Below are 12,743 nucleotides of genomic sequence, written 5' to 3'. Positions count from 1 at the left end.
TCAGCACCAACAGCATCTGCTGATGGCCAGCAGGGTCCTTTGGTCCTCACTGTGCTCTGTGTTGTTGGGGCAGAAGGAAAACAAGCATGGCAGTCTCTTCATTTACCACCATTGATGCCACTGTCTTGATGGAAACATAAATGAAGCCCGCAAAATGGCACAGACTTCAAATGCAAATGGCAGCGGGACGCAACACGGCTTGTGGAATGTTCTGGAAGGCAGCAGGAACACTGGTGGGCACCGGGAAAGCCCATGGAATACCCCCAAAAGGCAGCAGAACCGCTTGGCAGGCTCTGGGAAAGCCCATGGAGCGCTCTGGAAGGCGGCAGGGAGCCAGGGCTGTGGTAAAGCCCGCCATAACTCCGCTGAGGCGACAGGGAGCGGCCGCCTGCCCCATGAGGGACCCTTCCCGTTGTACATGGAGCGCGATGCCGGCACAGGCGGTTCCCCGTCAAAAGGGCGAGGAGCCGATGAGTTACGGGGCGTTTCCTCTCACGAACGAGCAGAAACGATTAAAACAGATTTAAAACAAACTAAACCAAACACAAACCCGCTGCAGCGCTGTGAGGGGCGGCAGGCCCCGCCCGCACAGAACCCGGATGGACCCTACGTGACACGGGAGGGGGAGAGCCGGTGCCCTCCTGCGGTCCGTGTGGAGCCGGGCTGGGAGCGGAGGACGCGGCGGCGATGGCACCGGTTCCAGGTGGTTCCCCCGCGGCCCGGCTGAGGGGAGCGGGACGGTGCCGGGCAGCGGGGAGCTCCTGCCCTGCCATGGATCGCGGCCTGGGCGGAGTCACAGCGTAGAGAGCCAACACCTACACCTACAGGTGCTTTGGGGTATCCCCGTTAAGGTTTAGGCTGTTTAAAAGGGCTTAGCAAAGTGCTCAGTATTTAAGTGCTTAATTAATGCTTCATTTGATAAGAGAGTTGGCTTAACCACACCTCTGAGCTGTTTTGTGACTGTGCTGCCCCATCTGTAAATGGAAATGGTGGCTCCTCACCTCAGGGTGCTGGAGCTGGGAAGCTCCTTTGAGCTCGTCGGTGCTTGTCCATGCTGTGAAACTCTGTGTAAGGCGATTGTTGCTGCAACCAAGTGAGTACAGCTTGAGTAGCCTTTATCCAGGGGTTGTTAAGCACAAGCTTCCCTGTGAGGGTGCTGAGGCGCTGGCACAGGGTGCCCAGAGAAGCTGTGGCTGCCCCATCCCTGGCAGTGCTCAAGGCCAGGTTGGACACAGGGGCTTGGAGCAGCTGCTCCAGTGGAAGGTGTCCCTGCCCATGGCAGAGGCTGGAACTGGGTGAGGTTTAAGATCCCTTCAACCCAAACCATTCCATTATAATTCACTTTACTGCAGCTTGGGGATCTTAGCCCTTTTTCAGGATGCTTCTTTGCCATTCTGACATGGATTCATTAGAATTGACTGAATTCTGTGTCTTTTCCCACTTCGTTCACACAAGAAAGACTCTGGAACAATGTTATGGCGAGCCTGCTAAGTCCCCTCCTGCATTCTTACAGGAACCCAGTTTCTCTTGGAAAAGGGAGAGCTCCTTCCTGACAATGTGGTTGGTGTCTTCCCAGAGCAAGCATTTGCTAGTAAGTTAGCTTTGGATAGCAGGTTGTTAGGTCTCCTATGATGGATTTGTACATTAATACCTTTAAACAAGTGTATTATGTCACTTTTTTTGTAAGTGTGTAACTTTGCCAGCACCCGTGTAACCTCAGAAGTTATTTAAGGGAAAGTTGTTTAAACCAATACAGAAAAGTCAAGGGAATAGCAGAGCCTTAAAAAGCTCTTTTGAATCTTATCATCAAGTGAAATTCAATGCAGCTTGAGGGTTGCTATGGAATGAAGCAAAACATGCAGGTCCAGTTCACTTAGCATGTGTATGTGAGGCAGTATCTGAGCTGTGGATATCAAAGTTCTGGAGGGTAATCTCTGCCATTTAAATTACAGGTAGCTTGTAAACTGGAAGGAGTTCCTGGTAGAGTTGGTCTCGATGTATGGGTCAATTGCACATTTGATTTAGTAGTAATGTTGTTTATTGATGATATTTTCTCATTAATTATCAGTTCATCTGGACTTAGATATATCTGAAAGTGAAATGGGTACATTTCTTAAATAAAACAAACCCTGTAACTTTAAAAAGAGATTTAACAAAGAAGTATTTTTGTGCATAGCTAATTATTGTGCATGCTTTAAGTGGCAAGAAGAGGATACTCAGATGGATGCATATTCTTCATGAAGTGAACTGAAATGAAGAGAACCAAAATGCGGAAGATTGTATGTTAGAAAACTGGTCAGTGATCAGCTTATGTTTGTCTTTCAGGAATACTCTCTGTTCCAGTCACATACTGCTGGTTCACTACTCCGTGTCCATGGGTGAGCAGGAAGTGAAGCAAACCTAGAGAGGAACTTCACATACCCTTCCATGAGCGTCAAAAACCAGGTTAAACTTGTCAATGATCAGTCTCATCATTTTAACTGCCACTAATGTTATTCTCAAATCCTGGACTAATTATGGGCTGAGATCTTGTATGCTAAACATCACTATTTAGGGGATTGCTCTGTGTTCCAATGGCAACAAAGGTTGTTGCTCATGAGCACAACGTAATTAATGTATACTCTCTCACATGTTTTTCCTCAACCTTGGTGTCATGTTGAAGGAGAATTATGAAAGAGAAAGAAAAAAATCCTCTTTCTCAAATGTCTATTTCTGTTGGGAAAGAGGATCTTTCTGGTACAGTGCCAAATGGATGAACTTGCCCAAAACACATTTTGTGGTCAATGATTGTGATATACCTAATGGAGCTGAATTTGTTTATTCAGAATATACTCTTTTTATGTGAAGAACATTGGATGTACTTGAAAATTACAGAGTATTAAAGATCACAGTTTGGGTCGGTCTTGAGTTGTTTCAGATAGTCTTAAGAGAGCTGGAAATAGAGCAGTCAAAGCACGTGTGTCAAGTAACAGCATTATAAATAATACAAGCACAGTAAATACAGGCTTGCACTCAAGTTTTCCTGTGCATCTTATAAATTAAGCTCCTGCAAGCTGTTTCTTTATGATAATTAGTTTACCTCCTTGAAGCAGTCACTACCACAATAATCTTTCCTTTATGTTGTGCATGTTCTTTATCTGTGAGGCATTGTTGACTTGCTTTGATAAATGATATCAGAATACATATTGTTTCAGGACAAATATTAAAGTCATTAATAAGGTGTAGATTTTGAGAGGCCCTTCCATGCTCATTTCTTTACCTATGCATTGTACTGTGGTAGGAAAAGGATGATGAAGTGAAAATCCGTCTTTTGAAGTGTAGAGAAGAGAAAGTAAGTCCCTGTCCTGAGCTGAGACAAACCTCTTTAACAGCAGTGTAAAAAGAAGTCTTTGAAACTGCACAATACCTACTCACCTAGGTTTATTAGGGTGCCAAACAGGATCTCCAGTTCACCTCCACAGAATGTGGTGTGTTTGATCTGATCAGCTCTCTAGAAAGATTATCTATTTTGGCTGGAAGCATCCCAGTTCTGTCTGGGTTCATTCTGAACTTGCAGTGTTCCCTTTAAGAGCTGAGATGTACAGGCAGGCTGATGATGTGCATGATGACTGTATTAGCAGAGTCCATAAGACAGAATAATGAGTAATGGCTTTTAAAATTTTATGTGATTTCTGCTTTTTGATTTGGATTGGAAGCAACCTTTCAGCAACATTTATTTAGTCAATAAATAAATGTGCCAGATGTGCATGTGCAAATACTCATTTCTGTTTATGTTTCATAGGGATTTGAGAGAAGGAGCTTGCAGGGTTAGAGAGCCAGATAAAGCCTCTGGTAGTATAATGTCTTTGTTAGGATGTTGTGATGCCACTGGAGACACTCCAGCAATCCTATAAACAGAGGTACTCTTTACATAATGCAGTGTAAAAAGAACTGCAGGGTTTCTACTCTTTCCTACTCTGCTTTTCTAATTATTGTTTTTATAATGCAAAGTATTGTTAGTCCATCCCATCCTCCAGCTGAAGATGGACCGAAGAAGCATTGTAGTTGGCATTTATATGCATGTTTTTTTTCTGTGCAGGAAAGGAAGTTGCTGATAAGCAGTAAAAGCACAATGTAATATGCGGAGTTAAATTTGTGCATGTCGGATGTGTGCGTTTATGTACAGTGTAATGTGATGCAGTAGGCAGGAAAATATTTTCTCTGTTGGAAAACTCCCATTTCCTCATCTCACAGGAAGTGCTAGAACTGGACAGAGCTGTTACAGTGCGTGTCGCTGTGCATACAGGCTCTGCTCCGCCTGTGCAGCTGAAGGTGATAGACCCAGAGCTGGGTTGGGAGCAGCAGTCCGGGTGTTGCACAGCACCCGTGGCCAATGAGAGTGTGCGGTCAGGACGCGCTTGTGCCGGCGGCCTATGGCGATGGACGGGCTGGAGCAGCAGCCACCCAAATTTCCCCAGCAAATGACATTGTGCTGCAGCAGCGTGGCGGAGCCAATCACACCCGCACCGCACAGCCAATGGGCGCCGGTGTCTTACCCAGCCATTGGCAGGGGTTCTGTGACTGTAGGACCTTGGTCCAGCTGTGCAAACAGCTTTTCTGCAGGGACAGCCCCTCTAAGTTTGTTTCTCAGCACGAGAGCCATCCCTGCTGTGATTCATTTCCCAGCTATAACAATGCCACTGTAAATTATCCGGGGAGTGACGTGCCCTGCCTGCCGCGTGATCTGCCGCTGGTGGGGAGGGTGCCGAAGTCATTTGGGTCTCGTTTCCCATTTAGCATTGCCACGGCTGCCTACCCAGCAGACCTGCCTCCGAGAGCCAGAGGGATGGTGGTAGTTACGGGGCAGAACAAAGTGAGTGGAAACCCGGATGATGCCATGTCGAGCTCGGATGCAGAGGATGATTTCCAAGAGCCAGCCACTCCTACTGCAACCCAGGCAGGACAAGCACTACCTCTGCTGCCTCAGCAGGTAAGAGCTCTCTGGTACTGTACTGATAAGGGCCAGGTATTGCAGCACGTAATGGTCATGTGTCAGAGAATTTGGGATTTCTTTGTTGGAGGATTTATGGATATTGAGTTCAGTTTCCATTAGAAGCTAAATGGCTGGGTAAAGCTAAGTCTCTCGATTTTTTACTTCAATAGCTCGGCAGCATTACTCATTTTTGATGTTCCATCCATGTTTGGACTTGACAAATACAACTGTTTATTCTGATACCAGAGCATCTTAAGATGTGATATTAAGATTTTAGGCCTCCTGTAAACCTAAGTAGAGAGTCACTGGTGGTTTTTTTTTGTTAGTGTACAGTATAAAATAGTATGGCATAGTATAGTATTGCACACAAACTGAGTGCAAGTCACAGGGTTGGGGAGGGTGTTTTGTTTTGTTTCCCCAGAAGAGCCAGGAGGAGGCATTCATGGTATTAATGAATATCTGGTATTAAAGCTGAGTGACTACTGCCACTTCAGATTTCCAACTAACATTAAAACATCCCTGATTACAGCCAGAAGTCAGCCAAAGTATTCAAGTTCTTAACCTCACTGCTTTGCGGCAACAGGCTGGGAAAGAAAACATTTGTTAGACCAAGTCATGTCACATTGGCAAGGACTGCATGCTGTGTCTTCTAGAAGTTGCAACCCTTTTGGCCTGAATGGGTCTGGCAAGGATTAGGGCCTCATTTGTGATGATGTGGTTGGTTCTGCAGTTTCCAGAAGTTGTTCCACTCAACGTAGGAGGCATGTATTTTACAACAAGACTGTCGACACTGAGGCGGTACGAGGACACGATGCTGGCGGCTATGTTCAGTGGAAGACACTACATCCCAACAGATGCTGAAGGCAGATATTTTATTGACAGAGATGGAACCTACTTTGGGTATGTGTTCTCAGTAGTATAGCTTAGACGTTGATGAAGAAAATTATTTTTAAAGAAATGAAGAAACTCTTTTCTTTATTCTTAAGGGCTGAAGTTTTACAGTAGGAAAAGAAAAACAAGTTTTGAATTTGTACATTGTCTCCTCCAGAGTATCTGCTTTCAAGGTATCAAGATGTTTTGAAAAAGAGTGTATTTGGCATTGCTTTTCACAGGAAGCTCTTTTGTACAACACTGGGTTTTAATTGATATTACAGTATATACGATAAAGAGGAATGGAAGAAATGTATCTAAATTCTAAACTAGTTGGAAGTATGATGTTTTCGGTGTTTAAATAGGATATAACATAGCTGATAAAAAAGCACAAGCCTCAGATATTATTACTGCTGATAGTGCCATGTTTCTTCACCTTCATCATTCCTTCCTGTGAGTTTAGCTTTGTTTTTAATTAAACTAACCATGATCAGGTTAAGACTCTGAATTGGTGTGAGATTACTAGCAAAGGTAAGCAATGTTCATGGATTAAGGTCTTTGCTCAAAGCACACTTTGCAATTTAATTTACATTTCTTCCTCCTTCTTTGTAGACATTTCCTTAATCTCTTCAACAGAGAAGTATTGCATTAGTTTCAAAGCACATCTGGATTGTGCTGTAATCTGGGACACAAATAGATTACATCACTATATTTATTAGAAAATAATTGTTTCTCTACATTTGGTAATTTGAAAGTGCCCGGCACTTTGTTGGCAAATCACTTCATTTGTCATGTTGTCAATCTGAATTGAAAACATAGCTGGAACACAGAGCCAAGTCGGCAGGTGATGTGTTTGTTGACATGCTGATGAAGATTGCAGGAATGCCTTCTTTTATTTGCTATGGTCAATAATAGCTTTGTTAATGCTTATAAAGTGATTTCTTTCCATGCTAAAGAATTCTGTAGCCTAACACTATTTCCAAACTAGAAGGAAGTGTTATTATCCTTATGATATATACTACAAGTGTACATGGCCCTGATCCTGTGAAGAGAAAACTTCCTTTGTAAATGCACCATCCATTCACTACAGTCCCGGTTCTCTGTGGAATGTTGTCCACATATATAATTCTTTAGGAAAATGGAAAGGATCATTTTGTCACAGACCTAAATTTGAAATACAGTGACTGTATTCTCTTTCCTGTAAAATACTGTCCCCTCTTCTGTTTTAAGTGGTTACTCCAGCCTTTTCGTTTAAAATCTGATGGTATTTGTGCTTCAGTGAGTTGTTCAGTGCATTTTGGCAGAAATATGTTACTTAATAACATTTTTGTCCTTCTTTTAGAGACATACTCAACTTTCTACGATCTGGTGACCTGCCGCCAAGGGAACGTGTGAGGGCAGTTTACAAGGAAGCTCAGTATTATTCCATAGGACCATTGCTAGACAATCTAGAGGATATCCAGCCTCTGAAAGGAGAAAAAGTTAGACAAGCTTTCCTGGGCCTTATGCCATATTACAAAGGTAAATAAACAAAGTAATATTGACTGTTCCAGCATGATTTGAGTAGTTTAAGTGGTGCTTTCAGCTCTGCTTCAGCTTTCAAACTCCATTGTAGTTGAAAAGTTTACTGTGCACTTTTCATGCTCTTTAGATCTTTGAGGTCTCCACATCAGATTTGTTCCTGCTGCATCCAAGGATGTGGATTTTTATGCTGCTTTGAAAGAGAGCAAGATCTAGGCCACAACATGTAAGGCTTATTATAAGAGGAGGTTTCTTTGTGTCCATGTTTGTGCCATTAGGATACAGCTGAATGAACTTGGGCACATCGTAGGGACACAGAGTTCACAAGATGACAGATTGCACATCACTAAATATATAGTAATTAAATCAGCTTTTTTTTTGCTGCTAATGTTATGTTAAGAATAACTTCAGCACTGTAGTCATGTTTCACATGAAATAATGGCATTTGTTTTTCTTTTACTAAGTGCTTCAGTGTTATTTTCAACTTTTTTCTGTTTTTTAGATCATTTGGAAAGGATCATTGAAATAGCAAAGCTCAGAGCTATGCAGCGAAAAGCAAGGTTTGCAAAATTGAAGGTCTGTGTCTTCAAAGAAGAGATGCCCATCACTCCCTATGAATGCCCACACTTCAATTCTTTACGTTTTGAAAGGAGTGAGAGTGAGACAAAGCTATTTGAACATCATTGTGAAGTAGACGTATCTTTTGGGCCCTGGGAGGCTGTGGCTGATGTATATGATCTTCTGCACTGTATTGTGACAGACCTGTCTGACAGAGGGATAACTGTGGATCATCAGTGTATTGGGGTGTGTGATAAACACCTGATAAATCACTATTACTGCAAGCGTCCTATCTATGAATTTAAGATTACTTGGTGGTGAGTTATCTTGTCCAGAACAGTGCAGGGGATAAAAGGACTTCTAGATGACAATTGCTTTTAATATTTTTGCAACGTGTCTCTGGAAATGCATTGCTGCTAACATGTATTGGAATCAGTCTGCTGAAACGTTGGCTGATGCTTAGCTGCTCAGCATAAGGGAAAACCTGGTACAGAGGCTGGAAAACCTCTGCAATCTTGAAAAACCAGCCTGAAACAAGACTCTTGGCTCAGGTACCTTAACGAGGCACAAAACAAAATCACCTCATGGAAGTTACAGAGTGGAGCATCTAACATCTTCTATAAGGTGGCACCTTCCATGTGGCTTTAGTATCAGAATCTGCAAAACGGATGTTGCAGCTCTCACCTGCATTGTTATAAAGTGGGGGTGCTAAGAATGCTGACATAAGGGGGTTGAATTTTACCCACTTAGAAATGTTTTAGTCACTTCTTAAACTTGCCACTTCCTAAAATCGAGTAACACCCAGCACAGAGATTCTGGAAATGTAATTTTGATGTAATAGATCATTAAAAAAAGCAAAAAGAAAGGAGCATTCCCTATATAGTATTAACTGTTGTAATGATTAAGCTATATTTCTTTTTTAATTAAAAATTGCGTTGTGACTTATAACATTATATTTCAATTATTTCCATTGTTATAAGAAGGAATAGCAGATTTGGAATATATTCCTTAATGCTTTTAGGAATAATAACTGTTCATGAAAGACTTGTGCCTGTTTTTAGCCTTAGAAATTCTAAATGTTTACAGTATCTACAAAAAAAAAAAAGCTCTTTAGAATCAGGTCATTTACAAAGGCTTTTGGTAAATGAGAAAACCCTATGTGTATGTTCCTATTAGCAGAAGTAAGAGGAATATTTAATGTATGTTATTTTATTACTGACTCTTTTTACATTCTGTGATATTAAACTTTGGTCTAGAGTTAGAGTTAAGTGATGATACTAGACAAGTGCTTTCTTCACCTCACCTTCTCCAGGCAATTAAGTCTCATTTTTAACATTCTTGTTGACCCTTCCTGGTATAATATCAGGAAAAACAATTTCATAACCTTCATATTCAAATAATTCTCCAATTATAAACCAATATATCTGTGTAGTAAATGTCTTTCCACACTGAAGGAGGCAGACGCTGCAGAATCATGTTCTTTTCCAAAGGTAATAGTTGCACTTCTGACATTAGTAACCACATTCCAAGGCTGAATTGTTTTATGTCCAAAACTGAGAGGGAGAACTAAACATCTGAAGATATAACTGTTGTGTGAGGGACAGAAAATTAAGTACTTCTCCAAAAGACCCCATGTGAAGTAGCCTCAAAGTAATCTTAAGGAGAGGGAAAATAAATGTGTGTGTATTGCATTCCATTGGATTAGCTGATCCAATAATATTGCTTAATTAAGCTTTTGACCAAAACACTTAAGAAACATGTTAATTAGGATTATTCTTAAAATTACCTCAGGTAACTGAGAATTTTAATAATTGTAAAAACTTCATGATCAAATTGTCTTGCAAAAAAAGAGGCAACTTTTTTGCATTGTCACACTTGTATTTATGCGATTTAGGAGGTTTTAGTGATGTGCCTCTCTGAGGTGGGGGCATCCAGCTCTGATGATCTCTTTTCACATGTTTACTTACAGAGGATCATAGCCAAGTGCTGAGGTTCAAGGCCAGAGCTTAGATTTTGAAATGGAAGGAGGGAGGAAATCATGTGCATTTGGATCTTCATTTAAGCTCATTTCAGTTGTTTTCTTAAATGTTGGCCATGTGTTACAATGTGTTGGACTTGTGTTTGACAGCCCAAAATTAAAAGTCAAATGAGACTACTTAAGATATGTAAGTTCAGGATTTACAGTACCAGTTTATATAAAGGTTACAATGAGAACTGCAGAGTTACTGGGTTAATCAGTACCCATATATGTATTTCCATGGGACATAAGTCTGGTTTGAATTTCAGCACAAATGGAACAGTGGGATTTAACTGTATGTTTTTAGTTTGGCTGTAAGACTTCTGCTGTTACTCTAGAGAAGCTATGATGGCAAAATCCCTGTTTTGATCATGTTTGCTATTTCTTAATATAAACAAACTGATATTTTATAACATTCTCTTGTTTATTGCTTAAATAGATAAGGAAGACTAACTAAAAAGACAATCTTAGTTTGTATCACTTGCATCTCATTTGATGCTTTCATCCTTCAGATCCTCCAGAAGACAGCAAACTTTAAGTGCAATATTGAAAGAGAAAGCAGGGATTTGAGCCAACATGCTTTCATTAAACATGTACATTCTGTGTTGTGACTTGTGCAGGTTAACAGTATTGTTACTGACTACACTCCTTCTAAGCAGTCTTTGTTTACAATGATTTAGCTGATGTTGCCTAATGTGGATTCATGTTTTGGCAGAAACAGAAGAGTTGGGCAGGCAGATGTCAGGGAGTTCAATCTAATAACTGGTTTATTATTGACTTACCTTTTCTTGGCGTGTAGCATAACTTTTGAATTCTGCATTTGCGACAGAAATGTGAGTAGCTGATTTACTAAATCCGTGTTTAAGATGACTGGTGTTTTTGTATATCGTGGATGCTTTATAATTGTCTAATTAAACTAAATGCCTATGTAATACTGCTTTTTTCTTTAGGACTTTCCTTTCTACCTGTCTAGGATAGAGGTTTGCTAGAACATACATTTACCCTTGTGCTTCTCCTACTTAGCTTCTTTGCCACTTAAGCATCTAGATAACTACTTTTCCATCCCCAAATACCCTGTGTTTGCAACCTGATGCCATGAACAAATTGGTCAGGCAATGAAGGGTCTTGCATTACCAATATAATATTGCTATGAATATCATGTTTGCAGATAATTGGAAGGACAATGCATGTCCATCTGTTTAGCTCATTCAATTTGAAGGAAAGATAGGATACATGCTACTTCTGGTTCTTTTGTCTGTGGTTCTCAGTATATCTTTGTTTTTCCTAGTGAAATCCAAAGTTGCCTATCACTGCCCCCCAGCACTGAATACAGCCTGTTCCAAATCTGTCCTGTGCATTAGGCATGTGCTGGTTTTTGCAAACATGGAAGAGGGAGAGGGGAAGTAGTTCTGCAATGTATTTCCCCAGGGACAATCCTCACTAGCTCTGAAGGAATACTTCAGTGGGATCCTGATCCACACTCCCCCACATCTCCATTTGTAGATGAAGTGTAAGAGGCGTAAGGAGATGAAGTGCTTAACCTGAAGTTTCATGGTGAGCTGATGACTCTGGATTCCCCCTTGGTCCTTACCCCTTTCTCTAACCTTTAATATGTACAACTTTATGTGCAGGAAGTTTACTACTTCTCTGCTGCTCCCCCAGATTTATTTGCAAGGCAAATATTTAGTCTGGTTTAAAATTCTTTTTAACATTACAATATAGTGACTGATAGTTGCTAATTACCGGCAAAAATTAGTTAAAATTCCTTATTTATAGCATAATTATTTTAATTTTACTTTCAGCTTTGTTTTTTCCTAAAGGCTGTTAAGAAATGTAAGCTCAGGGCTTACATGTTTCACAGTAATGTTTTCAGCCTAAGTACCTGTATTCTGGGGTCCCAGGGCCTTGTTTTTGTGTGCTGTGAGCTGAAGGAGAAGTGCATGATCCTGTAAAATAATTAGTGATATAATTAAAGGTCATTATTTTCATTTGGCATTTGCAACCCCTGGGAACCTTCCTTCCCAACATTATTCTTGCCACTCGTTCTTGTTGATAGATGACCTGGTTCAGGTGACATGATGAGGAGGATAATGGAAGTGCCAACAGGGAAAGCCTTGTGTCCGAGCTGATTGTTTGCACTGCATTTCAAGATTGTTTCCATTTTATTTCAAGAGGAAGGCTCATCACCATTTATGTGAGGTCAGGCCAAGAATCCAGCCTATCTGGAAACCCCTGTCCATCCATTTCCTGTGTAAGTTCATTCTGTTGCAGTGTGTTGTTAAAGGGGTGGGAGAATCCAGGGGCTGTGGACTGTACAGCAATGAGCTGTGGGGTGGCTGCGGGGCCACACTACTTGAATTTCAGCATCACTCAGAGATCTGAGGACCTTTATGTCTCATACACTGGATCTTTCTTTTCTGCATAGCAAAGCAATCAAATTTGAGATGCAACTGCCTGGCAGGTAGGAGCAGACTTCAGAGCAGAGACTGTAGAAAGATGCTCTCTTGACTCCTCATAAATCTCTGGGACATGATATTTCTTTCACTTAATTTAACAACTACTTCAGGCAATTTATAGACCCCTCAGGCTTTAAGTTATGGTTGGTATTACTGAACCCTGGAGTTGTGTTGATCTCTTTGGTTACCTGTAGATAAACGATTGTCAATGTTTTCAGGTTGGTCATGCACAGCAGAGAGGGCCCAGCACAGTCCTGAGTTTTGGGCTATGGAAACATGATTTAACAAACAGAAAAGAGCCTTCCAGTCTTTCACTATCATGTTCTGTTACTGTCTTCTGTATATAGTC

General features: G+C 41.2%; 1 protein-coding gene across 2 annotated transcripts; it reads left to right on the top strand.

Annotated features, from left to right (window-relative positions):
• Positions 1-2,335: 2,335 nt before the first annotated feature.
• KCTD7 (potassium channel tetramerization domain containing 7) lies at positions 2,336-10,870 on the top strand. Of its 2 annotated transcripts, none has more exons than XM_034068806.1 (5): positions 2,336-2,445; positions 4,777-4,969; positions 5,703-5,872; positions 7,185-7,363; positions 7,866-10,870. In XM_034068806.1, the coding sequence occupies exons 2-5, from the start codon at positions 4,826-4,828 to the stop codon at positions 8,240-8,242; spliced, it is 870 nt and encodes a 289-aa protein (XP_033924697.1). In that variant the 5' UTR covers positions 2,336-2,445; positions 4,777-4,825; the 3' UTR covers positions 8,243-10,870. The 2 variants fall into 2 exon arrangements, with proteins under 2 accessions (XP_033924697.1, XP_033924696.1); XM_034068805.1 differs by lacking the exon at positions 2,336-2,445 and adding an exon at positions 4,575-4,681.
• Positions 10,871-12,743: the final 1,873 nt, after the last annotated feature.

Source organism: Melopsittacus undulatus, chromosome 13, assembly GCF_012275295.1.
Source record: "Melopsittacus undulatus isolate bMelUnd1 chromosome 13, bMelUnd1.mat.Z, whole genome shotgun sequence".
In the NCBI taxonomy this organism is placed as follows: domain Eukaryota; kingdom Metazoa; phylum Chordata; class Aves; order Psittaciformes; family Psittaculidae; genus Melopsittacus; species Melopsittacus undulatus.
The sequence above is the reverse complement of the archived record's forward strand: the minus strand, read 5'-3'. Positions and strand labels throughout refer to the sequence as shown.

Excerpts from the sequence above, each read along its gene's own strand:
- KCTD7 (XM_034068805.1), top strand. Across the intron at positions 4,970-5,702 it reads TACCTCTGCTGCCTCAGCAG|TTTCCAGAAGTTGTTCCACT; the intron begins GTAAGAGCTCTC and ends TTGGTTCTGCAG. Across the intron at positions 7,364-7,865 it reads CCTTATGCCATATTACAAAG|ATCATTTGGAAAGGATCATT; the intron begins GTAAATAAACAA and ends TCTGTTTTTTAG.